This window comes from Ursus americanus, chromosome 18, assembly GCF_024610735.1.
Source record: "Ursus americanus isolate L20-20 chromosome 18, mUrsAme1.1.p, whole genome shotgun sequence".
NCBI classification, from domain to species: Eukaryota; Metazoa; Chordata; class Mammalia; order Carnivora; family Ursidae; genus Ursus; species Ursus americanus.
The window spans coordinates 2963922-2987844 of NC_142144.1; the positions used below are offsets into that span (position 1 = coordinate 2963922).

Here is a 23923-nt window from a genome sequence, read left to right on the forward strand (position 1 = left end):
TTGAACTTCACCCTTCTGTAATAAAAAATTAAAAATTTTTGTTGACTCCATTTGAACACAATACAGACTAGAAACTTCCTCAGACAGTGAGAGAGAGATTGGCAAGAAATGTCACCAGCAACTTTTCAGCTTTCTGGTGGTAGACACAGCCCGTCGTCCTCAGAGGCGGCTGAATCCAGGCCCCTCCCGATCCCCAGGCCCAGACCGAGGGGCGCCTTCCAGACACCGCGCTCCCGCCGCCCGGCCACCTTCCTGACGGTCCCCCCTGCGGTGCCCACAGCGCCTAGCAGTCACTCTTCCAGAGCTTGATGGTCTTGTCGTTCTCCAGCGCGGCCGAGGCGATGATGTTCTCTGTCGGGTGGCAGGCTGTCGAGATCACGACGTCTGAAACAGAGACCAGAGCCGACGTCTGCCGCCCCAGGGCTGCACTCCCACCACCCCCAGAGCCCCCGCCACCGACCCCCAATGCTCACAGCCCTGCACTGTGTTGCCCACGCCAGGGACATGCAGCGGGAGCACAGCAGGCAGCCACGCGGGTGGGAAGGTGGCAGGCGGCACGACGCTGCGGACTCCGTGGGCACCAGCGTCAGCCCGACGTCGGCAGCACGAGCTCGCGGCTCGCGGGCCAGCAGAGTGGCTCCAGCAGGTACAGAGGGGCACCGGTCTCGCTGCGTGGACAACGTGCCTGCGCTCACCGGGGCCAGAGCCCATGCTCCCACTGCCCCCCAGGCACTGCCGCTGGGCCCAGGCACACCCTGCAGGCTTTGCCTCCATCAGGAAGCCCTCCAGCTCCAGCAGGGATGTGAGAGCCCATGGGCTGGCACCTGGGGCTACACCCCAGAACCTTCCCACCGCCCGAGCCTGCAAAGGGGCTGAGTGTCCCGCCCATGCAGCAGTGAGGGGGCCAGAAGCAACTGAGGCACAGGGCTGCTCCCTAGGAGCTAAGCCACGTGGGCAGACCACACAAAGAGGCAGCTGACCTGCAGGTCTAGGCCGTGTCCCCAGCAGGTGGAGATGGCGTTAAGGCATGAGAGAAGAACCCCTGAAGGATCTGACAATCGCTCTCCACCAAGTGTAGGCGGGGAGAGGGGGGCCTCCAGGGGCAGAGGAGCCAGCGCGGCAGCCCCTCAGAGTGCAGAGGCGCAAGGCCCCTGGGGAGAAAGCGGGTCAGAGTCCCAAGAGGAACCAGAGCCTCTAGACCACAGTGGATGTCCCCTGTCCCACGCTCGTCTCGACGGGACACACACACACAAGGCACGACCACACACAGGGCCTGCACGGACTTTGAGGCCAGGCGGCCAGGAAGATGGCCACGAAGAGAAGTCGAGGCCGGACCCAGCCGCGGCCGGCACAGCGCGCTCACCTGTGTGGCCCTGTAATTTCTGCACGATCTCCTTGGTCTGCAGGTTCCAGACGTACACCAGGTTGTCCTCGGAGCCGGACACGATCCACTAGGAACAGGAAGACGAGCCAGAAAGCCCAGGTCAGAGCTGGCTTGCGCGCAGGAGTCCCTCTCCCCGCGCATCCACGCCCGCCCCAGGGCGGCGCTCACCCTCCCAGCTCTGCCCACGCTGCCCCTGCCCACACAGAAACGCAAGGCCACGCTCCGCCATCGGAGCCCTCCGGGACCTAAAATGTTTTCTCGAATCCCCACTCTCTCAGGGTCACGTCCGGGTCTGCCGAACGCCACCACCCACTCGAGTCCCGTCCCACCTGGGCGAGCGCATGAGTGGGGCCCGGGCTGGGCAGCAGAGCCCTCAGAGACAACGCTGCGCCCCGCACCCTGAACCCTCTGCCTCCACGAGGGAGAAGCCGTCCGTCCCAGTCACTGGTACTTCGTTCTGTGGGCACAGAGGAACGCCCGCAGGCATACAGGCCAACCTGTGATGGGGCCACCTCTCAGGAGGGACAGCGGGAAGGCGACAAGCTCCTCATCTGGGAGAAAACTTACCTTCCCGCCAGTGACTGAGAAATTGGCAAAAATGCAGTATTTCTCATTCTTGTGGCCAGTGTACGTCTTCAGGCACTGCAAAGGCAAGAGCGTCGGTATGCCCATCGAGTCACAACTGCCCCGCACTGTGGACAATCCCCGACGTCTGGAGTGCGGGCATTCCACGGCCGACAACCCTGAGCCCTGAGAGCACTCTGAGAACCCACAGCACAAAGCCACGCGACTGAGGATTTCCCTTGCGGCCCAGCGATCTGCAATCCCGAGCGTGACAAACGTGCACCACGCCAACCCCATGTAGACGGCCTCCGTGAGCCCCTCTGGCTCCAGACCCTGGCTCAGCTCTGCCACCAGCGAAACCACAGCCCAGGCCCTCGGCACCGCCCAGCCCAGCGAGCCTGCCGCCGGCACTCACCTTCCCTTTGCTATAGTCCCAGAGCTTCAGCGTGCTGGAAGGCAGAGGCGGGGGGTGAGTCACCTGCGTTCCCAGGAGTCCCTGCCGTCACCACGAGCCTGTCCCCTCACCCTCTGCAAGCACGGGCGCCCAGCAGTGGGCCCATGCCCATCGTCTGACGGCACCCGAAAGCACAGTGTGCGAACCCCCCACGTTCCTGCCACTAAGCAGAGGCTGCTGGGTGCTCCCAGAATCAGTCGGTGGCTCATTCCCGCTACAAGAGGGAAGTGGGGAGGTTCCCGGAAATGTCCAGAACAGATTTCGGTGGCAACAAACAATACCCCCTCCCCCCTGGGCAGGAATTCACTCTTCCCAAGGGTGCTGAGGACAAGCGCCAACGGCGTGGCCCTCCAGCGAGCTTGGGGGTCGCCCAACCTGCGCTGGAGTTGGCAGGGGTTAGACCCAGGTGCTTGCCGGCAGAGCCAGAGACCGCTCAGAGGCGCCAGGCCCCTAGTCCTGTAGACAGGGGCCTGAAGGAGGCGCTGCCCCGGCCACACGGGCACCACAGAGAAACCTGGAGCCCGAATCCCTCTTCAGCCCGGAGACCCGGCTCCCAGCAGAGGCGGGGCCCTCGACACCGGCGCCGCGTCTGCATTCCGGAACCCTACGCCCACCAGACGCGTGGGCCACGTTACCGGGCTTAAACGTCTCCCATCTTTACGAGGGTAACACCGGTAGGAGATGGACGTCCCCGGCCCGCCCACGGGAGGTGGTGGCACTTACTTGTCCAAGGTCGCGGCCAAGATGTACTTGCCATTTGGGGAGAACTTCACAAAAGACACAGGAGGGTTGTCATCATCTGCATGGGAAACGTGGAGACAGGCTGACTGGAGGGGCGCCGGGACAGTGCCCACGGGGGGAAAGGAGAACAGCCCCCCCATCACCACACAGGGCCATCCGAGTGGGGACGCTGCCACCGGTGCCCACACCGCCACCTAGAACAGGTCCCCGAGAAGTCCAGCACACCTCCCTTCGCCCGTCCCCGGCGCCAGTCACAACGGCTGGTTCTCCTCGATGTTTCTCGGGTCCCTAGCGGGGGCCCGACCACCCCATCTGCCACAAGGGCTTTAGGAGCGAAGGGCCTGTGGCCAATCAAACTCGGGGTGCCTGGCCTTCCGCCAACATGGCGTTTGTAAGAGGACCCAGAGTTATGTTCCTCCGTGAAGCAGTCTGCAAATGCCCCGCCAGACTGAGAATATCACCACCAAGGAAAAAAGGACTCGGGTGAATCATCTCAGATGTTTTCTGCCGCCTGATCAGAGCAAAAGGGCTACAAATTCCCTCCAGCAACAGCCCTGCTGGCAAGATACCCGCATCCTCACTGCTACACTCGGGTCTGAAAGCTCACCCGGGCGGCCCAGGAATTCGGGTAAGAGCCACCATCAGGGGCCGCCCAGGGCAAGGCCAGCACTTGCAGCCGCGTGACAGCCCTGTGACCCTCACATCGGGAGAGCGCGTTTCCCCCCAGGTGAGAAAGACAGAACCGGGGCCGTGCACCCTGGTGCCGGAGCGGGGGGAGCGGCAAGCCGCATTACCACCTCGAGGGACCTGGCCACCGCACGCCGGGGGCCGCTGCTCCCTCCAACACGTCCCAGACACTGCAAAGGCACATGAGAAGGCGTGAGGCCAGAGGGCCCTCCTTGGGGCACAGGGGCCACACCGGGAAGGCAGGCCCCTGACTCAGACAAGGCAAGGTAGCGCCGGTGTTTCTGACTCAAGCTCTGGGACCAAAGCGTCACTGGGTCCGAAAAGTTCTAATCCCCTAGACCTGACTAGAAACGGGCTGGGGACGGGGCTACGCACCGCCCCTTCCTCCTGGCAGACGCTGCGGGGCTCCAGCCCTGGTGCTGGACCTGCTTGCCGCCATGACTTAGTTCATGACATTTCCAGGCCTCCGTTCCCTGCCCGGCTGTGGGGTGGGGCGCCGTGAGGATCACGTGTGGGAACAGCGACGCTTAACACACGGCGAGCACCAGGACGCTGCAGTGGCGCGAACAATGGCACTTTCCTGCCAGGTGGAGGTGGCTGTGCCAGGCCTCTAGGGCCAGACGCTGTGGACACAGCATGGGGCCACGTCATCAGACTCATAAAGCAAAAACCGCACAAAGGCCACCATCATGGGCTGAACCGCGTCCCTCCCAGACTTCTCACAGCAGAGCCCTAACCCCAGCATCTCAGACCGTGGGGCTCTATGTGGGGACGGGGCCTCGCAAGGGGTGACTTGGTTAAAATGCGGCTGGTACAGGGGACCCTACTCCAATCTGACCAGCGTCTGTACAAGAGAAAAACTGGATGCCGGGGCGTACACACACACAGGACAACCACGTGAAGACACGGCAGGAAGGTCGAGGAGAGGCCGCAGAAGAAACCGGGCCTGCCCACGCCTGGATCTCGGAGGCCAGCGTCCAGGATGTGGGGATAAATCTGTGTTATGTCGGGTACAGGGCTTCGGAGGCAGCACCTCCCGGGCGGGTCAGAGGCCAGCCCCCTTCCCCGGCCCACCAGCCAGTTCTCGCCCTCAGCACAGAATTCGACCACCTGCCCTATTTCACACTTGAGCCTAAAACCGCAGGGACCCTCCAGGCTGACCCGAGGTGACCCACCTTCTCAAAACCCTCCCAGGGCTGCCCCCCCATCGCCTTCAGGGCTGAGCTCAGGGCCCCACACGGGCCCAGCAACCACCTTCTGGTCACACATACACCTGCCGTCTGCAGAGACCCCAGTGCCTGGTCCCTGAGCTCATCTGTTACACCAACAGACAGGGTGCACGCACTTCAGGGCCGGGGCTCAATCACGTCTGCTCAAGGAATGATCCGAGGAGAGTCCCCACCAAGGGTCTGCCAAGTGCAGGCAGAGGGTCTGAGGGGCTCACGGGGCTTTTGGAGGACACGGCCAGGCAGTCCCGAGCAGGGGCTGACAGCAGACAGCAGACAGCAGGGGGCCCAGCCTGGAGAGGGTACGTCATGGTACTGGAGGTCAGCAGGAAGGAGCTGCCAGGACGGAGGAGAGGGGGCTTCCCAGAATACACACGATGGAGGACGGGGAACGGCGACCACCACTGGGAGGGACGCCCCGCTGGAAAGCCCACGCCAGCAGCACTCACCGATCAGCGTCTTCAAGCACTGGCCCGAGGCGGTGTCCCAGATCCGACTGCAACGCAAAACAGCAGCGGGTTTTACAAAGCGAGTGAGGAGGAGCGGCCCGAGGTGTTCTGGCTCCCAAGCAAACACCAATTTTGAGACTAATGCACACTAAGTCGTACTTCAATTATCCACACCGTTCCACTTCATCGTGCTTCCGTGACTCCCCTCACGCCTGGGGCCAGAACGGGCACCGCACACACGCCACGCTCACGCTGCCCCGCATGTTGTCACTTGCTCTGCCACGGGAGGCACGGTCACGCGGGGAACAGAGGCCACAGAGGAGGGCACCAGGAGTCCAACCTGTTTTCTGGCACAAACATTTCAAGCCTGCGGCTGCTCGGGACTTTCTTCCCACAGAATTAGAGTATCGTATGGGATTTTCTGGACGTCCCTCCAGTTCAGGAGCAAGAGAACGTATTCAAGGAGCTGCTGCCCCAGAACGGACGTGCCAGTCCCAGGGTGTCTGTGACTCCCGTCCACGCAAACACATCTTCAGCAGCAGACGTGCGTGCGTTAGCACCTATCCCTCGGAGGCACGGATGCCCAGCAGCGGGGGCACTGGCTCACAGGGTTAACACTTCACTTTCCTAACGTCCTCTCCCACCTTCCCAACCCCCGCCGGGGGGACACCCTGGCCTGGGACATCACTGGCTGCAGGGACGCTTCCGTGCTGCTAACTCCCTGACTGACAGGGGCGGGGGCGGCCAGCTTGCACCCATGACCGGCCCCATCAGGCCCCTCTTCTGGGAGGGACGCCCCCCCGGCAGCGGGTGCTGTGTCGCGTCCTGTGGCAGGCACACGTCAGGGCTGGGTGCTACAGTGACCGAGCATTGGGGTCGCTGTCCAGCCAGCAGCCCGCCCCCCACCCCAGGTTCTCTTTGCCCTCCCGGCACCAGCTCAACTACATTCCCTGCAGGTCCTGAGTCCACTTCCTCTCGCTGCAGAAAGGCCATGGGGGGGCTCTCCGTGGAACTGCCCAGTCTGCCAGGCCAGGGGCACGGGTCCACACCAGGGGACGTGCACACACCCCGTCCCCATCCCCCAGCTCGCTGCTTCCTGTCCCCTTAGTTACACTTTGTCATCTTCTACACACGGTCCTCCTCTTCCCTTAGACGTACCCTAAGTTCCCTCACATCTCTGCCGCCGCTCCTGAACATCTGTGAACTGCTAACGCCAGTACCAAGGAAGGCTGTTTCCAAACCCTCCCCCTCCCACTCGGTCACGGCTTGACAGCGGCAGGGCCCAGCGGTTCCGAGCCTGGGCACCGGAGCCCACAGTGTGGCACAGATCCTGGCTGCCACCCACCCACCCACGCACGCGGGGCGGACAACTGGCAAGTGTTCAGCCTGCCTCTGCTCCCCTCCTTCCGAGTGGGGACGGGGAGGCCAGGGACAGGGCCGCTGTGAGGCTGGAGTTGGTGCTGGTCAAGTGCCGTGTGCCTGGCTCCTAATTCGAGAAACAGACCCTCCACGAAGAGAGAAAGCTCTATCCCATTAACAAGCGGCTCCGAACATCATGAATAAGGGGCAGACAGGCCTGGTTTGCTCCTGATTTAACTAGAAACGGGTTTAGCGTTACTGCATGTTATCAATGTCACAAAGCTTCTAGTGAACAGTCTCCTTCGCTAGTCTCCACTGGGCGTGGCTGCCGGGTCCTTGCAGGTGCCTGCCTGGCCTCTACTAGTGACCCATCGGGGAGGTCTGCTTTGTTGACACAATTCGTCAGACTACACACTTCCTGAAGTTGATCACGCTATTACAACCCCTTCACTGTTCGAGAAACCCACGTGGTCGGGGACTACTATTTTTCGAGGCACTGCTGGACTCAGCTTGCGAACGTTCCCTTGGAATTCTGACATCGCGATTCCCGAGCGAAGCATCCTCCGTGGCTTTCTTCCCAGACTCCCTACGGAGCTTGGGGAGAAGGGTCACGCTGGCCCCATCGGTGCTTCAGATCAGGGGCCCCCACCTTGTTCCGTGGCCGGAACAGCTTCCCTGCCTTGCAAGTCTGGGATCCAGCCCAGCTCCAGCGGGAGCTCACAGGCCCCCAACCATGGGAAGACCTTCCTTGGCCAACTGAGCAACCGGGAGCTCCCCGCATGCGCCCCCCCCCCCCCCCCGAGCGTGGCATGCCTGCACCCTGCTTATCCCCCCTGGCTCCGTACTGGGGCTGCTCTTCCTACCAGGCCGGCCTCAGTAAGACACAGATTTTTAATTTTTCCTTTACTTCTCCCTCCTCTCTAGAAAGCTTTCAGAGCCCACCCACGGGCAACCCCGAGACTGTTCTGGGCTTGCGGGACACCGCGTACGCTGCAGACGCAGCAAACCCACAGCCGCGGTGTCGCTCAGGTCCAGCAGGCCCCGGACACTCTCCTGCGGACGTCTAGAAGCCGTGCGTCCTGCCTCACGGTCCTTGCGGCCCTAGGCCCCGCGTGCGCCCCGGGCGGCTGTGCGGCTGGCGTGCACAGGCCTGTCCGGCCACGCGCGGCTCGCTCTTTCTCTCTCTCCTCGGGGGGACACTCCATCCGTAAGTACCAGTGACACTGACGCTGCTCTGTGCTTTATGCCTGACGCCGTGCACCCACCCTTCAGTGTCAAACCTTTACCATCCCTGTTTTAACCGTTTCTTGAAAACAAGAGTCAGAAAGGTTTCTCGTGCAACCTGACAGCCTGCAGCGAGGGGGTCCAGTGGCCACCGGGACGCCCAGCATGGCGCGTTCCCTCCTTCCGTGGCATTTTTACTGGATGATTTGTTACCCCATTTCCTCTTTCTTGTTTCCTTTTTGCTAAATATAGACTAATTTCTAGCCATGCTTTCATTCTCCCTTGTAATTGGAAAGCTCTTCACGGGTCATAATGCAGCCAGCGGCCACTGCCTACTGACCTCCTCCCAGCGACCATGCAGGACAGGCAGGAGGCTGTCCCCTGCACCCTGCAGGCCCGGCCTGGTGCTCCATGCCCGCGTGCCCCCATCAGGGCATCTGCCGACTCAGACTGACATTTACTTCTACACTTTCTCTCATGCCTCTGACAGAATCCTCAACACTCAGGTTACAAACTCTGAGCTGTACAAGCATTATTCGTTCAGGCTAAACAACGTTCCACGTGAAACCACGTCCCCCCTTCCTCCTCACTTCCTCCGTCCTGGGATTTCCACGCCACATCCTCCACGGGACGTGAGGCTGGTCCTGAGCCCACGCGCCCCCCACGCCCACGAGCTGGTCAAGGGCACACTCCAGCGCCAAGGAGCGGAGTCTGGAGCAGGAGCGCCTCCCCGTACCAGCAGCTCTCCCTCCGGCCCTGCGTCCGTCTGTCCGCCGCAGCCCACGACAGCAGAAGCCCCTCGCAGGGACAGACTTCCACCTGCCCCATTCTCACCACTGGCCCCCAGAGGCCAGAATACTGCCCTTAAATAACATGCGCTGAGCAAATGCAGTCAATTTCTCCACTTACCAGAGACCGTCGTAGCTACTTGACACTATCAAGGATCCGTCCCGGTTAAAATGAACCTGAGAACGAAGTGAACGGAAAAAAGACACTTACTTCCAAGTGGTCAACACAGACTGCGTCCTATCTGAGTGGCCCCCCTACTCGCGAGTGCCCTCCCTAAACGCTCGCCGTCTTGCTGAGCACTGAGGAAGTAACGCGCTTCAAATTCGACGGATTTCCTGCCGACGCTGAGAGACACTCAAGTGACACAAATAAAGTGATTTTTACCAGGTGTCTCGAGCAACAGGCCTTGTTTCACGATGGATGACTGAACTCAGAAGGAAAACCAACCCCGGACACATCCTGAGAAGCTGAATCGCTTACTGTAAGATGTATCCTTGAAAAGAAACAAACGCGACCAAGCCTGAGCAAGAAGAGGCCGGGCCTGGGGAGCAGGGCATGCCCGCGTGCGTGCGTCGGCCGCTGCTGTCGAGGCAGCCTGACCAGGACCCGGCTGAAAACCACCTCCCCTGACCTCACATTGAACAGAGAAAAACCGGGAGAGAAAAACTCACTTGATGGGTAACCACTGGAAGAACGCGCTCGGGCACGGCCCCCAGCCCGCCACGAGGACTGGGAATCTCAGGCACCCAGGCCGCTCCGAACCCCGCACCTCAGGTCGGGGGTGATTCCCCATGTGCCGGTCCCCAGGGCGCAACCGGCCTCTGCTCCCTGCACCTCTGTCACCCGAATGCCCTGCCCCCTCAGCCCCCGTGGCCACGCACACCTCCACAGCCCGACAAGCCCCAGCCTCCCAACTAAACCATCTTTGTGTTTCTTTCCTGCTTTCCCAGTGGAATCCCAGTGGGAGTAAAGGAGCCACGGTGGCAGATGAGTCCATCGCCAACTTCTATCATTTCTGAGTCCTGGGCAGACTTTATCCAGGATAAGCCTTTTTGTAACAACTAGCACCTTTCTGAAGCCGTCTTGCTCCCTACTACCCGTGACACGTTTTCCACGTGAGACCGAGCGGCACTGGGGGTGGGGGTGGGGCCGGGGCTGCCTGTTGGTCAGTGGGCCTCCACTCCGGCGCCACCACCCCAAAGGCCGGACCCCCCGGCCGTGGGGCTGCCCGCAGGGCCGCACCCTGCCCGACCGACCAGATGCCAGCAGCACGTGGCCACGACAGCCAGGCTGTCTCCAACACTGCTGGACATCCGCAGGGGCCGAGTCACGCACCCGGGAGCACCTGCGAGCTCGCTGCACTGAGCGCCAGGCCCCCGAGTCGCACCACTGCCACATTCTCAGTGGACGCGGGCGACGTGGGGCTGCGAGACGTGGAGAAGCCGGGGTCTAGACTCTCGGGGCCCCGCCAGCCGCAAGGACGATTTTACACTCTCTAGTAGCTGTGGCAGGAAGGTAACAGGTGGGATGAACTTAGCTTTACTGAACCCAAAGTCTCTACGGTATTGCCCCAACACGTGACTGGTGCTGAAGGCACCTGCGACACGCGTCACTCCCCCTTCCGTCGCACTGCCTGTCGAAGGCCGAGCGCACACAGTGCACCTCGCGCTCACGGCATCTGGATCCGGGCTCCCAGCACTAAAGGGGCTGCCCCGCGGCGCACGGCTGGCAGCCTCGGTGCCGGACCGCTGGGCCCCACAAGCTCTCCACAAGACGCTCGACGGGCTCTTCTGTTGTCCTTCTATGCCTACCGGTGGTTTTGGCAGGACGGGCTCGCAGGCCAGCTACTTAACCGTGACCACCCGCTCGTCAGCCCCTCAAGGTAACGGTCTTTCTAATGCGCTGCCATCTGTCCAACCTCGTTCTTCCCTTTCTTAGGATTTGCAAAATAGTCTATCGCAGCCCACGGCACGAGACACTAACGAGCTGACACGGGGCCCCACGGGCTACCGTGCCAACCGTGCTTTGCCTTGCTCCCAACCACATGTGGACCTCCCCGCTGGCCGATGCAGCTTGGCCTCTCCTTCCCACCAACGCGCAGGTGCGAAACAACACGGCTGCCCTGTACATCCCCAGAGTAAATGTAAGCACTACGAAGACACGAATAAGACAACAAGTCAGACCCTAAGGGGGATGCCAAGTCCGCGCTCAGATGACAGTCACTCCAAGCTCTCTGCAGAGCGGCGGGGGAGGGGAGGACACCTGGCAGACAGATGAGCTCATGTAAAAGCAGCGAAGCAGGAAACGGGCAGTACAAGGAAAATCCGCAGGCCAAGTGGCTGCAGCAAGGGCTGCAGGATGAGACAGACAGGAGGGCCCTCTCAGCGAGGAAGCTAACGCAAGAGGAACCCCGGCAGGAGAATGTGGGGGCCAGACTCAGGTGGGAGGAAGGGCGGGGACAGGGCAGCCAGTGGAGGGCGTGTTGTGAGGCTCGAAGCTCCCAGACAGATGGGCTGGAAAGCCGCGTGCCTCCTACACACGATGACGACCTCCTCAAGTTCGCCCGCGGAAACGGTCACGCGGGGGGTAAAGCTGTCCAACGCAGGTGCTCACTACACCCCTGGCTGCGACGTGCGAGTTACAAGCAACGCCCGACAAACCCTCCCACGGGACGCACAGCAGCACAACAGCAGCCACGCCGCACTCCCACCACTCGCATGGAGAGATACGGCCCGGGGGAAGACGCGTATTTAAACACCCCAACGGCTCCGAGGGGAGGCCAGCTACCAGCAGCGGTCCTGGAGGGTGCGGGCCCAGGAGAGTCTTTCTCCTCGCTACATCTGTCTGCCCTTCTTAAAACGAGTACATGTCACTTCCACGGGAAACAAAAACTTTACAAACCCTGCAACTGCTCAGGCTGAGTCCCACCCGCAGCAGCCCCCCCCCCCCCCAAACTCGCACTCCTGCGACTCCCAGCCTTCCCTCAGCTCGCTTCCCGGGGCCTTCCCACATTCGCTGCCCTGCTCTCCTCCGACTGGGAGTCCAGGGCAGAGGCCAGAGCGCGGTGGGGCCAGGCCCCGCCTCCACAGCACGCCGCCCTCCTCAGAGCCCCAGGCGCTGGCGGGGACTCTGGGCGGCAAGGGCCCCTCGAGGCCACTGCAACCAGCGCACTATACGTGTCCTCTTCATATCCGGGCTCTGCAAATGGTCTCGGCTGGGTGAAAACGCCCTTCCAAAGCTGAAAATGCTTAAAATCACTCACCTACACGATTTCAGAAAGTGAAAAGGACCATCTGCTCAGTAAAAATAAGCACACTGTTTACACGATTCCTTCCCCTTTCCAAAAAAAGGCAAACTTGGCTAAGAAACAAGTCCAGGCTCTCTGCTGACAAAGGAATCTCTTGGCCACTTTCAAGTGGAGAGGTTTGTGATACAATGGATGCGTTAACCACGCACACTCGTCTTGCACACTGCTGGCGTGTGCACAAGGCAGGACACGGAGCACACACTGAGGGTGCTCGTGGGGCTCCACTCCCCACTGGCTCTCGCCCTCCCAGTGGGTCATCCCGACCTCCTCCACCACCACCCGAGGATCAAAGCCGCTCCACTCCAAACTCACTTCTCCGGGGCCACGCTTCCCAGTGCACAGCCCTCTTCCAGGCCTGGCCACCCTACCGGTCCCACAGGATTCGGTTCGGGGGACGCCACACCCAGCCCCTCGCCCACCTGTCCTTTCATGGACCCAGGACAGGAAGACCCCCCGCGGGGTCCCCAGTGCCCCCTCCCTGGCCATCACCCCGTCCTGCTGCGCGGCGTCCAGAGTTCAGTGGGACTCACAGCTGAGACCGGGTCCGAGTGTGCAGGCAGGGTCTTGAGGCACTTCCCTGTTTTCACGTCCCATATCCTCACGCTTTCGTCAAACTGAAGATAAAAGAAGAGGTTAAGGCCGTTCCGTAGGGAGAGGGGAGATAACCGGTTCTCTGGAACCCAAGACCTGCCACCACTACCCCTTGTCCCCCGGCACAGCAGAGAAGACTCATGGCTCAACTCCCCAAGCCCCAGCTACAAAGAACCACTCGCCCCGCCACCCAGAGGCATCATACTTACAGAGCCCGAGACGATGAGGTTGGACTGGGGGTTGAAGTTACAGCAAAAGACGTAGTTACTGTGCCCCTTCAGGGTTTTCAGACACTTTCCCTAAAACCAAGTATCGTGAGACTAAGTTACTCCCAACAGTTATTTCAACACCGAGCCCACAGCAGCCTGACAACACATCTCCTACCAAGCGGGGCCGCCCGTGACCAGCTGGTCCCCAGACTGCCCTTAGACTCCCACGCGGCGGAGTCTCCCCTTGTCTACGCACACAGACTCTGCCAGGAGGGGGGCCCAGAGCAGCTTACCGAGCTCACGTCCCAGATCTTTAGGGTTTTATCATCTGAGGCGGAAACAAGGAGGTTGGAATCTGACGACCAGGCCACATCTGATATCCCCTGGGGAGCAAAAACACACGGTCACCACCTTGACGGGACAAAATACAGTTACCAGCAAAGGTCAGAACACCCGTCTAAAGATCAAGAAGCACATCGCTCCGCTATCCAAACCCGCTAGCTACTCCTGACGACACAGACGGACACCACACGGTCCCCAAAGGAGAAGCATGTTCTCCTAAAGTCAGGCAGAAACTTGTCTGGGAAGGTCAGAAGTATTTGCTTAAAAAACAAGAGGCAAAGAACTATCGAAAAACTCGGGGCGGCGGGGGGTACCTTGGATCTTAACCTGACGAGCCCTGGGGATGGGCCCCACCCCCTTGGACCGGTGGAGCTACAGCGGCCCACCATCGACCTCAGCATGCAGGGCTCACACCTACCAGCTTGTGGCCAGATATCGTTTTCTCAAATTTTCCGTCATACGCTCCCCAAATTTTAATGAGCTTATCAGCAGCTGAAAAAAAACCAAGGAACTGGTGTGCTTCAGCCATCCCGAGTGCAAAATCTAGGCTTCCCACAAGAGCTGTGGGAACAGTGTGAATCCCCCGGGAACCCACGTGAACACGCTCCATGCCCAGGGAACAGCCAGCACTCGGGCACTTGCCGCACGCACCCTTCCCCTCTCCCCCAGGCCCGTCACTTCCAGAGTGACAAAGGGCCCCAGCCAGGGCGAGGGGCACATGGCCTGCCGCAATGCCCCAGCAGCAACATTAGAAAGCAAGCCCTCCCATTGTCCTGGGCTTCTGGTGCAGCTCACACGGCCTCTGGCAAGAGCTGAGGCCCCGGTGATACGTACACGAACTTGCCAGCCACTCCCCATTCGGGCTGAATTTCACGGAGGACACGGCTTTCGTGTGGCCAGCCAGGGTGAATTTCAGAGCGTAGTTTGGTTTAACAGGGGTAGGCTGTTGAAGAGACAGCACCAGTCACCAAAAGCACTGTGCTGGTTTCAAGCTCAGACCCACCTTCTGAGCTCCAAATCCACATTCCAAGTGCCTTCTAGACCCTCTGGAAGTCACCTTTCAAACTGGACGGGTTTCAACCTGGGCTATTTCCCTCCACAGCCCTGCTTCTCCTGCAGGCCCCTCCTCAGGGCCCCAGCTGCACCAGGCCAGCTCAACACGGAGGCCTCGCAGGGCCCCACCCCACCCCCAATGCGGCCGGAAGCACCATGTGACGTGGCCGCGACCCCACGGCTGGTGAGCACAACCTGAGGGCTGCAGCCCTGCTCAAAGGCCCGAGTGTGCTGCCTGGTGTCCACCGAAGGGGTTGGCACACCTGCATGGGCCCCAGAAGTGTGGAACCAGGGAGGGGGCTTCATGAGAGGCTTTCTGGGACTGCAGAGAATCTTACGATCAGCACCAGGGATCTATGTTGTGGATAAGGCCCCTTCCCCAGAGGACAGGTCTGAGCATCCTCCGCACGGTAAACAAGCACTGACTGGGTATGTGGTCCATGAATAAAAACGCCACGTCTGAGGAAGAAGCATCTCGGAGGAGTGCTCGGCCCAGGCGCCCCTGGCGGTTCCCCCAGAGCCCTCAGGGACGTGCGTGCCTTGCTCTGCGTGGCTGAGGAGGAAGGGGTGGGCTGTGCTCTGGCGGCCTCCGTCTCTGGCTTCTTCTCCTCCGTTGCCATGGCTCTAAAGCCCACCGGGCAGGGAGACGCAGGCAGAGGAGATCACTGCTCCGAGCGAAGACTCCCAGTGCAAAGAGCCGTCTGCTAAACGAAACCTATAGTGGGGACTGAAGCCAATAAACAAACCGTATTTTAAAAGTTAATTCCCAGGAAAAAAAAAAAGTTAATTCCCAGAAAAAAGGATGAAAAACCTTTGCCCACCTTGCTGCAGACACACTGTTCCAAATGAGGAACTTGTCCTATGTGTGGACCTAACTCAGCACTAACACTCTTCAGATGCTGAGACAGCCCGCCCCGGCCCCTTTTGTCAACGTAATCCAAGGCCCCACCTTCAAGGGTGCTCCCTGCTGTTATCCTTGTCAGTGGGAATGCAGCACGGTCTAGGCAAACAAAATGCAATTTTCTTCAAAGAGCCCTTGAAACGTTAAGAGAAAAAAAAAAAAAAACCCAACCCAAATTACAGAGACCGAGCTTCAGGGTGTAGAAATTTGGGAACTCGTCCAAATCCTCACAAGTGATGCAACAGGGCTTAACTGCCATGTTTGAAAATACACAAGAGCAGATCCCCAGTGGTCCGTGCCTCCCGGGGGCTTCCCTGTGGCCGGGTGCAGACACAAGGCTGCCTCCAGAGCCCTGGCAGCTCCGAAGGTGCTCTGCCCCTGGTGAGGCGACAAGACACAGTCGGGAAGCGCGAACCAGGGCCAGCCCTGCCTGCTGCCTGCTGCCGAAGCCTGAAGAAGCCTGAAGCATACACAGATCGGCTGCAAGCAAGCTCACGCTGCAGGAGGGGAGAGACTGCAGCTCAGTGAGGATTCAGCGTGACAATGGGAGCTACCCAGACTGTACTGCGAGCGACTCGGTTGCTGTAGCACAGGATTCCAGAACCTGGATGTGTCTCCTAGAAGCACACCGGGTGACTCTGAAATGGGGGGAGCCACCAGGGCATCCTCGCAGACATCACTGGCCATCCAATTTCCAGAAGCGTGCACCACCGTTCATCTAACGAGTTTACAGTGTAAATTCTAGCTTGGCGCTTAAAACTGAAAGCTTGCACGACTCCTTTTCACACCAAGGCAAAATGGAAGCCATCAAAAAAAGAACACATCTCAAACTCTTTCTCCAAGAGGAGGGGACAGAAATTACAATACAACACAGCCGTGCAGAGCAGATGTGGCCCCTGCTGGCTACCTGGAGCAAGGACTCCCACCCAAGGATGGATCCTGCTGCACCCAAAGCCCAAGTACCAGGGCGGGGGAGGGGAGGGGCGCATAATCGTGCCCAGGGACAAAAGTGCTGGCGCAAAGCTGGTGCTCAGTAAACGCTAGCTGCTTGGTGATTAAATTTAGCGCAACCTGGCCATGCCAATTAACCCAAGTGCTGCCATCCCCCAGGTGGGTTGGACAAGTGAGGTGGGGGGGAGCTAAGGAAGACAGCTGGAAAGGCTGTTTCACAAAACCTAGCATCTGAAGAAGGTTATCAGCATGAGCCAAGAGAGGTGTGGGGGAGAAACAGCAGTGGGAACAGAACAGGCTTCCTCTGGGGTAAACAGGGCAGCTCTGGGAGCCCAGCTCCTTTTAACATAAAAATTGAGACCCACCAGGAGGTGGGGTGTGACTCCTGGCGAACTACCTGCCCTCAGGTGAGGACCAGGGACGACAACAATCTCACAGAAAAGGCGTCAAACCCCTCCCAGCTCAAACCCAATCCGCCAATCCCTCGGGCTAGCAAAACATTAACACCCAAAAAATCAGGGGGACCGCAAAGAAGACAATTTCTTGACTCAACGCCCCTGGTTTCCACTTAAGAGGGGGGGAAAGCCTTGCATTTGGGGAAGCAACTGGGCAGCCAGGGAGGTACTAGCTTCTCAAGAAGTCCAAGAAGGTGAAGGCAACCGTGCTGCGGGGAAGGCCTCCAGAGCACATGCTACGCGCTCCCTCTCAACACTCCCAGCTCTTCCACCCAGGTGAGCCTGACCACCCAGGGCTGAGCCTCCCAAGCCTGAGTGCTCCCCTGCACTGCTTGTAAAGTGTAGATTCCTGGACTCCACCCCAGGGAGTGGGCCCACAGGTGAGGTAACCTGATGACTCGCAGGTGGCCAGACCAAAAGAGCGGCGGGAATGCCGCTCTCCCCACCTGTTCTGCAACCGGCTTCCGTCCTAGTTTACCTATCTGCCTTCTAGGGGCCGGGCCAACCTCAGAGGCAGCGTCTGGCACAGCACCTGCCAGTGTGTCTGAAGGGCTTGGTAAACGGACCTGGGTGGGTAGAAACCGGCATGAGAAGGCTGGCAGGGAACGTCTCTGCCATCACCCAAAATGGCTCTGGCACACTAGACTGGAGGTGGTGGGAGGCGCTCTGGAAGGAGCCGAGGTCTCTCGCTGCGTGAGGGCGACCCGCACCTGGGCAGCCCGGCTTCTCAGGGGAGAGAGGGGGCCTGGCTGCCTGGGCTGAGGGCGAGCAGCAGGTTGGGGTAGGGGGCGTTTCTGCAGAAGAGGAGAGTAGACGGGTCTGCGCGCCACAACCAGGCACCAGTCGGTGGGTCTGGGGTCTTTCTTTGGAGGAGCAGCGGAGAGCAAGGGGAGACGCGCGCTGGCTGCTGAAATAAGTCACAGTTCCCAGGCTAAGGGCTTGTCACCTGGCCGCTGGGGGAGGGGAAACTGGGGAGTGGCCGCACGGGTGGGCGCTGGGGGTCCCCGGGACCCGCTGGACGGTCGTGGGGGTGCGTTTGGGGAGGGGGGCCGGGACCCGAGTACGGGGAGGGGACCGCCGCCGGGGGCTGGGCGCGGACAAGGGGCGCAGAGCTGGCACCCGGAAGGGAGGCGGTGGGGGCGCGGGGCGCCTGCACAGGGAGGGCCCCGGCGGGTCTGGGCCGGGACCTGGGCCTGGCCCGCCGGAACACGTGCGGCGGCTGGGCGGCCCTGAGGGACAGCCGGCGTCGGCCCCTTCCCGCACCCCAAGTGCGGTCCCCGGGCTGGCGGCCCCGCTTACCTGCCGGCCGCGGCGGCGGGGCGGGCGCTCAGGGCGTCGCGTCGCCGCCGCCTGGGCGGGAGCCGGGCCGAGCTGGACGAGGCGGCGCGGGGGGGCGCCGGCAGTGCGCGTGCGCGTGCGCGAGGGGCGGGGCGGCGGCGGGGCGGGGCGAGTGCACAAAGCCGTCCTCTAGGAGGGTCACTACGGGGAGCGGCGAGGTGCAGAATGCCTCGGGCAAGCCCAACGCCTTAAAGAGACGGCTCGCCGAGAGCGCTTTCCTCTGCAAAGAGGTAACCTCACAGTTGGCGGGTGTAGGTCCTTCTCGTGTACTTTCTAAAAACGGAAGTATGATGATACCTCCAGGAAAGTGCCAGCGTGCCCCTCGAAAGTTCACCTCCTTAACTCGGCCTGCAGCGGCTCCCCCAGGAAGCAGCAGGGCTCGCCCTTGGGAGTCAAGGGGCGGCAGGTCCCTGACGTTTCTCGTGGGACCCTCACTCCGGTACCGCGGCCCCCCTTCTCCCTGGCGCACGCAGCTGACGGCGGCAGCCAACGCGTGCACAGCAGCCAGCGCGGGCTGGTCTCTCCACGCATGCCTGGCACCTCGGCTGAGAGGGACCCATCCCACCCCCCTCCCGAGCGGGAGGACCCTGAGCCCTCAGGGTTGGGGGTACCGGCCCCCGCACTCCGCCTCCCGGCCCCCCAGCCCTCCCGCATGGCCGGCTGTCCACCCGCAGAGAGCCCTGGTCAGGGACAGTCCGTACTTGCAGTGACCGCGTGCAGGCTGCTCTGCTGTCTGCAAGGTGGGGTCCCAGACAGTATGTCACCGCCAGTTACAGATGAGGAAGGGGAACCCCAGCGGGGAGGGCTCGGGCAAACGGAGAACCTGGCGCCCGTGTTCTGCCCCCCAAGTCCTGTGCATTCTCGTCCTCTGCCCCACTCCCGCTGCGCGTGTGGGTCTTACACAGTCTTGGAAGTGGTCTTGGTCTCCCCAGCTCCGTGGCCCCAACCCAAGCAGCATAGCCTGCAGTCTCGTTTCCCAATTAAAGATGGAAACACCAAATGGCACAGGAACCCGTGCAAACAAAAGGACAGCATTTGAAATGGAAATGCCAAGGGAACAAGGTGTGTGGTTGTCACAGACACAGGAGCTGAGACAGGCAGGATGCAGAAGCCCAAAATCTGTCTGGCCCTGGCACAGCTCTGTGTGGATCTGTGTCCCTGGGAGCCTAGTCACCTTGGGAAGAAGGACATCTCCCTCCACCTGGGCCAGAATCTGAGCCCATCAGGGACACCCCTCCATCACCTCTTGGCTGCCTCAGCCATCCATTTCCCTCCATCCTTGTTCTGGGTTTTGTCTTCCAAATGGCTTTTTCCAAACCTTTCTGAAGCGCCGTCAGAACTGAACCCCTCAACTCTGTGCTCTGTCACACCTGACCTAAGACTCAGAGCCAGCTTCCCATTGCTATCATGTCCAAATCCAACATCTGTTGGCGGAGTTTACCAGACACCCCCCCCCCCGCCTAGCAACACCCCAATCTGTGCCCCCCAGATTCCAGCCCCAAATCAGAAATACCTCCAACCTTCCGGGCAGAGCTGGCTAAGGTTCCATACCCCAGAACTCGGAACTCAAAGCTGGTTCCCATGTAAATTGGTCTTGCTTCCCCTCCCCCCAGGAGACAGAGCCTTCCAGGGAAAATGAGGAAATCCTGTTAAGTGCTCTTGCAACCCATCCTTGCAGTCATAGCTAAAATACTACAACCAAATAACACAGCAGGTAAAGCAATTTAGCAAAAGCAGGTGATTTGCTTTATTGGCGAAGTTTTAAATCCTTTTATATCCATTCCGAAATGTGGTCGGGCTCAGAACAATCACAGGTAGTAATGGAAGAGAGGATAAAAGCTGCAGAGAAGGGGAGAACATTTTGGAGATTTGTTTTTTCCAGAACATTAACTGTGCTTTGGCCAATGGGAGCTAATTGGTAAGTGAACCTGTTTCCATGAACGGCTTTTATAAAGACAAACGTTTCTCAAGGCTGTCTCATCAAGCAGAGAGTTTGGACCTGTCTGGGCACCCGCCCCACTCGCCCAGGTCCCTGCACCAGGCATGCCACCGCACTCATGGCAGGTGGCACCGTAAGAGGGGAGGAGAAGGAGGGACACCTGCGGGCTCCATTCTCTGCTAAGTTTGTGTCGTGTTCTCTCCTGCACCTTCACAGCAAGCCTGTGAAGGGGTGCCTTTATTCCTTTTCCCAGTGAGGGAGCTGAGTCTGAGAGGTTGAGAAGCTGCCCAAGTAGCCTCAGGAAGGCACAAGCATGGAAGTCAGTACGGGCTCCAGGCAGAGCAGGCACTCCCAACCGCCACACTCATGATGCACGCTCAGTGTTGGGTGGATGGACAGGTGAAGGCTGGATGGACACATGGATAAACGATGGGTGGGTGGATGGATGGGTGAATGAGTGAGACGGATGGGCTGAGGGTCTTAAAAGAAGGGAGAGCAAGCTGTGTCAACGGCAGCAGTCAGGTCCGCAAGGGTCGAGGACGGAGGCGGAGCTGAACCTCTCGACATCACTTTCTTAGAGGACTCAAAGCTTTTGGAAAACTCTATTTAGTCACCGGTGATAAAGATTTCAGCAGGGACGGTGCACTGCCAAACTCAGGAGGGCTTGGCGGGAGGTGGCAAGAACCCTGTGTGCTCCCTGGTGGGAGGGGATGGAAGCACTGGTCCTTTAATGGCCAAGCCCAGAGCTTTGGATTCCGATGGCAGTCAATGAGGGAGGGTTGTGGAAGGCGAGGGACAAGGGGATGCCCAGGACTTCCAGGAGCTGTTCACTAGCTTTCCAGACTAGAGGGCCCACCTCTGCTGGGCCACCATTCCAGGGTGCTGCTGACACTCCCCAGGGTCGCCAAGGCTCCCGCCAGCCCAGGTCGGTGGGGTTTGTGTTCATTCCTCTTCCCGTGGTAACTATGCCAGGGCAGCCGGTTTGGGAGGCTTACGTCCCCGTTTCCCCTCCTTCCCCGTTTCCCCTCCGTGGGCTCTGCTGTCCCTGCCCCTGCGCGTGGTCCATCAGGACAGGTGTTTTGCCCAGCATCCCCTGGGTCCCAATGGGACTTCAGCTACCCTGAGTCCGAATGGCCACTCCCAACCCCAGGATCCAGAAAACCATTTCTCGTCCTGGCTGTGCTCCCATCCTCTCCCTCCCCAGTCTGTTTCCCAGGTACGGAGAGAGCAGGTCAGACTGCGTCCTAATGTCAAATTCCCTCCTCCTTCGGCCTTTGCCCAGCATGCACCTCCCCCATGTCCCTTCCCCTCACTCCCTCATCCCTCCTGGAAGACTACTAAGCACTTCAGCCTCATTACCCCGCATCACCTCGCCTCCTGGTGCCGCCCTCCCAAGGGGGACGGAGAGCCCAGTTTGCCTGGCCGTCCCATTTTAGAAATGAAAGCCCCCATTCCTGGCAGGCCCCCAGTCACTGGCACTGTCTTCTTCTGCAAGGACACCAGGCTCAGCCCTAGACTGCCCCCATACCCTGTCCCTCCCCTTCCCTGCCCGCACTGCGGCCCTGGGCCCTCCTCAGGGTCCAATCACTCACCCACCGCCTTCACTATGGGCTCATGGGAGCAGGGACAACCCTTTAGGGCCGCAGTGCCTGCTGGGAGGGGCAAACGGTAGGTACCCAATAAAGACCCTCTAAGGAATGAATCCTGGAATATTCGCTTTCACTTCCCGTTGGATTTAAGTCTAACCTCCCGTTGCTTCAAAGCCCCCACAACTCAATCTGTCTGCCCTCAGCTTCCATCCTACTCTGGGCCAGGAGGTCTCCCCGGGAGGGCCCCCTCCAGGTGGTGCTGGGTGCAGAGCACCAGTCCGGCCCCCAGGCCAGGCTGGGCGGGTCGCCTAGCAGGAATCTCTGGAATGCGGCTCAGACTTCCAATGCCAGGCCCCACCTGTTCCGGTCTGCAAATCCCCTCCCCACCTCGGCGGGGCTAATCCCCATGGTTAGAGAGGGGTCCTGACCAGCGAGGGGGAGGATTCAGCTCCCGTGACAGGCCTGATGGAAATCAAGGGTCTGAAACATGGGTTGTTTTAAGAGGCTGTAGATGGAGGGGGTGGTATAAACCGGGTCCTTTCTCCGGAATGTCAGTGTGGCTGCCAGAGTTCCACCTGTGTGGCCCTGTCACATCCAACTGTTTCCATTTGTCCAAGTTATTAACCTCCCCCCCCCCGCCGCTCCCCCAAGCTGTTCTTCCTGAGTGCCTACTATGTGCCGTTCTCTCGCCAGAGGACTCCAAACATGGTCTTGTGCATTCCCAAAAGTGCTCCTAAGCTACTCTGATTTTTACAGATGAGGAAAATGAAGGTTTGGAGGGCCTCCTGCCTTGCCCTGGGCCACCCAGCAAGGAAATGACAGAGCTGGGGCTTGACCCTGCTCTTCGGGCCCCAGAATCCACCCCTGTACCCCTGTACCAGGCCCACAGGGCCCTTTCCCTGGGTGGCTGCTGCTTCCCCGGAATGCCCATAATCCTGGCAGCTTTCTGGCTGTGGCTCCTTGCCCCATGAGTACTGATGAGCACTTTCCAGTCTGTTCTCCTGGCCTCGGAGAACCCTGGAGGCACGTTTGGGCTGTCTCCGGGGCTTCGTGACTGTGAACATTTCTGTGGGATAAGATCCAGAAGCCCCGACTGGGTCACGAGGCAGGAACATTGGGGTACAGCCCTCCCCTGGGCCTGGAAGCCCACAGGGTGAGGAAGGGCTCCCGGGAGCCAGGGACCCAGCGCTCTCCTTTCTGGGTTCCCAGGCTGGCCGTGAATACCCTAATGGAGGAGCCAGTTGCCTAAAATAGAAAAGCTGACACCAGGAAACACCAGGGGCCAAAGTCCGAGGGCTGTGCCCAGCTGCTCTCCCTGCCAGCTGCAGCGGGCTCCCGCCATCCCTGGCTGCCCCAAGGAGCCTCGGTGGTGGCCCTTCTTTCTGCCCTCCCCTTCTCTCCAGGGTCTTTAAATAGACACCCCCTCCTCTCCCAAGCTAAGGGCTGAGTGTCAGCAGGGAATGAAGACCAGTCTTCTCTGCCCGGAGACCTGGGCTAATGCAGCTGTCTTCCTGTGTGAGCCCCACCTTGGGGGACGGAATTGGAGGCCTGGCCTCACTGCCAGAGCCCGGAGCTCTCAGACGGCTCTCAGGGCAGCTGGGCCAGGTGCTGCCCTCTGTGCTTCTACTTTGGGAAGTGAGGGCAGGCTTGGCATTGGGGCCGTTTGGTTGTCTGGGCCAGAGGAGGCAGAGTAGGGATGGCTCTGGATAGTTCCAGGCCCAGACTTAGATGCCCTATCCGTCGCGGGGTCTCATGTTAAAGCTGGCGGGGACCAACGGGGGAGGGACTACGAGGGTGGAGGGGGCATTTAAAGAATAGAAATAGCGGTCCCTAAAACCGAAATGAGAGACCGACCTCCGGGCCCGTTTCGAACCTACGGCCCCTGCGGCCATTCCTCCTGGGGAGCTTGCCCTCGGAAACCGCTGCGGGCGCTCAAGGCTGCGAGGGCGTTCGCGGCAACATTATTTATAAGGACGAAGTAACTGGGGGCACCACGAATGTCTGTCTCTGGGGCAAGAGGCGAGTCGGCCGTGCTCCATCTGCTGCTGGAACATTCTGCAGCCCCCAAACGGATCAGGTGGCTGGGGGGGCTGTGCCGTGGAGGGGCAGTGTGGCATTTTGAGAGCGAAGAAGCAAGTGATGGAAGAACGCGCACAGAGCGCTGCACTTTCTGTGAAACCGTTCTGTGTGCGGAGAAAGGAAGACTCTCTGGGAGCAGAGGCTCTGGAGGGCGCGTCAACCGTCACCGGGCGCCCAGGGGAAGGGACTGCGGGGACCGTCTTTCAACTTCGCTTGTATGTCACCCCTATCCGTCCAACCCATGCCCCGCTTTTGTGACTAGAGAAATTAAGTCTGGGTCTTGTTCATTTCC

General features: G+C 60.2%; 1 protein-coding gene and 1 long non-coding RNA gene across 5 annotated transcripts in view; one reads left to right on the forward strand and one right to left on the reverse strand.

The window, feature by feature from the left end:
• Positions 1 to 18128, reverse strand: WDR5 (WD repeat domain 5). Of its 4 annotated transcripts, none has more exons than XM_045771002.2 (15): positions 17986 to 18128; positions 14919 to 15106; positions 14161 to 14269; positions 13745 to 13818; positions 13278 to 13367; positions 12985 to 13074; positions 12715 to 12798; positions 8998 to 9053; positions 5506 to 5552; positions 3126 to 3201; positions 2364 to 2397; positions 1952 to 2026; positions 1364 to 1451; positions 474 to 668; positions 1 to 384 (listed from the first exon to the last, which is right to left on the reverse strand). In XM_045771002.2, the coding sequence occupies exons 2-15, from the start codon at positions 14997 to 14999 to the stop codon at positions 284 to 286; spliced, it is 1200 nt and encodes a 399-aa protein (XP_045626958.1). In that variant the 5' UTR covers positions 15000 to 15106; positions 17986 to 18128; the 3' UTR covers positions 1 to 283. The 4 variants fall into 4 exon arrangements, with proteins under 4 accessions (XP_045626958.1, XP_087725346.1, XP_045626961.1 ...); XM_087869220.1 differs by lacking the exon at positions 17986 to 18128 and adding an exon at positions 15201 to 15356; XM_045771005.2 differs by lacking the exon at positions 474 to 668.
• The window catches only part of LOC148108540 (uncharacterized), a 16843-nt gene continuing 8664 nt past the window's right edge, over positions 15745 to 23923 (forward strand). The window contains exon 1 of the long non-coding RNA XR_015727261.1: positions 15745 to 16962. This is a non-coding gene — a long non-coding RNA (uncharacterized LOC148108540). The remainder of the gene's footprint in view (positions 16963 to 23923) is intronic.

Coding starts and splice junctions, on each gene's coding strand:
- WDR5 (XM_045771002.2), bottom strand. CDS start 14,999: ATGGCAACGGAGGAGAAGAAGCCAGAGACGGAGGCCGCCAGAGCACAG. Junction 9,054..12,714: donor ACTCGGACCCGGTCTCAGCT/GTGAGTCCCACT, acceptor CTTCGTTCTCAG/GTTCATTTTAACCGGGACGG. Junction 2,027..2,363: donor GGGACTATAGCAAAGGGAAG/GTGAGTGCCGGC, acceptor TTGCCTTTGCAG/TGCCTGAAGACGTACACTGG.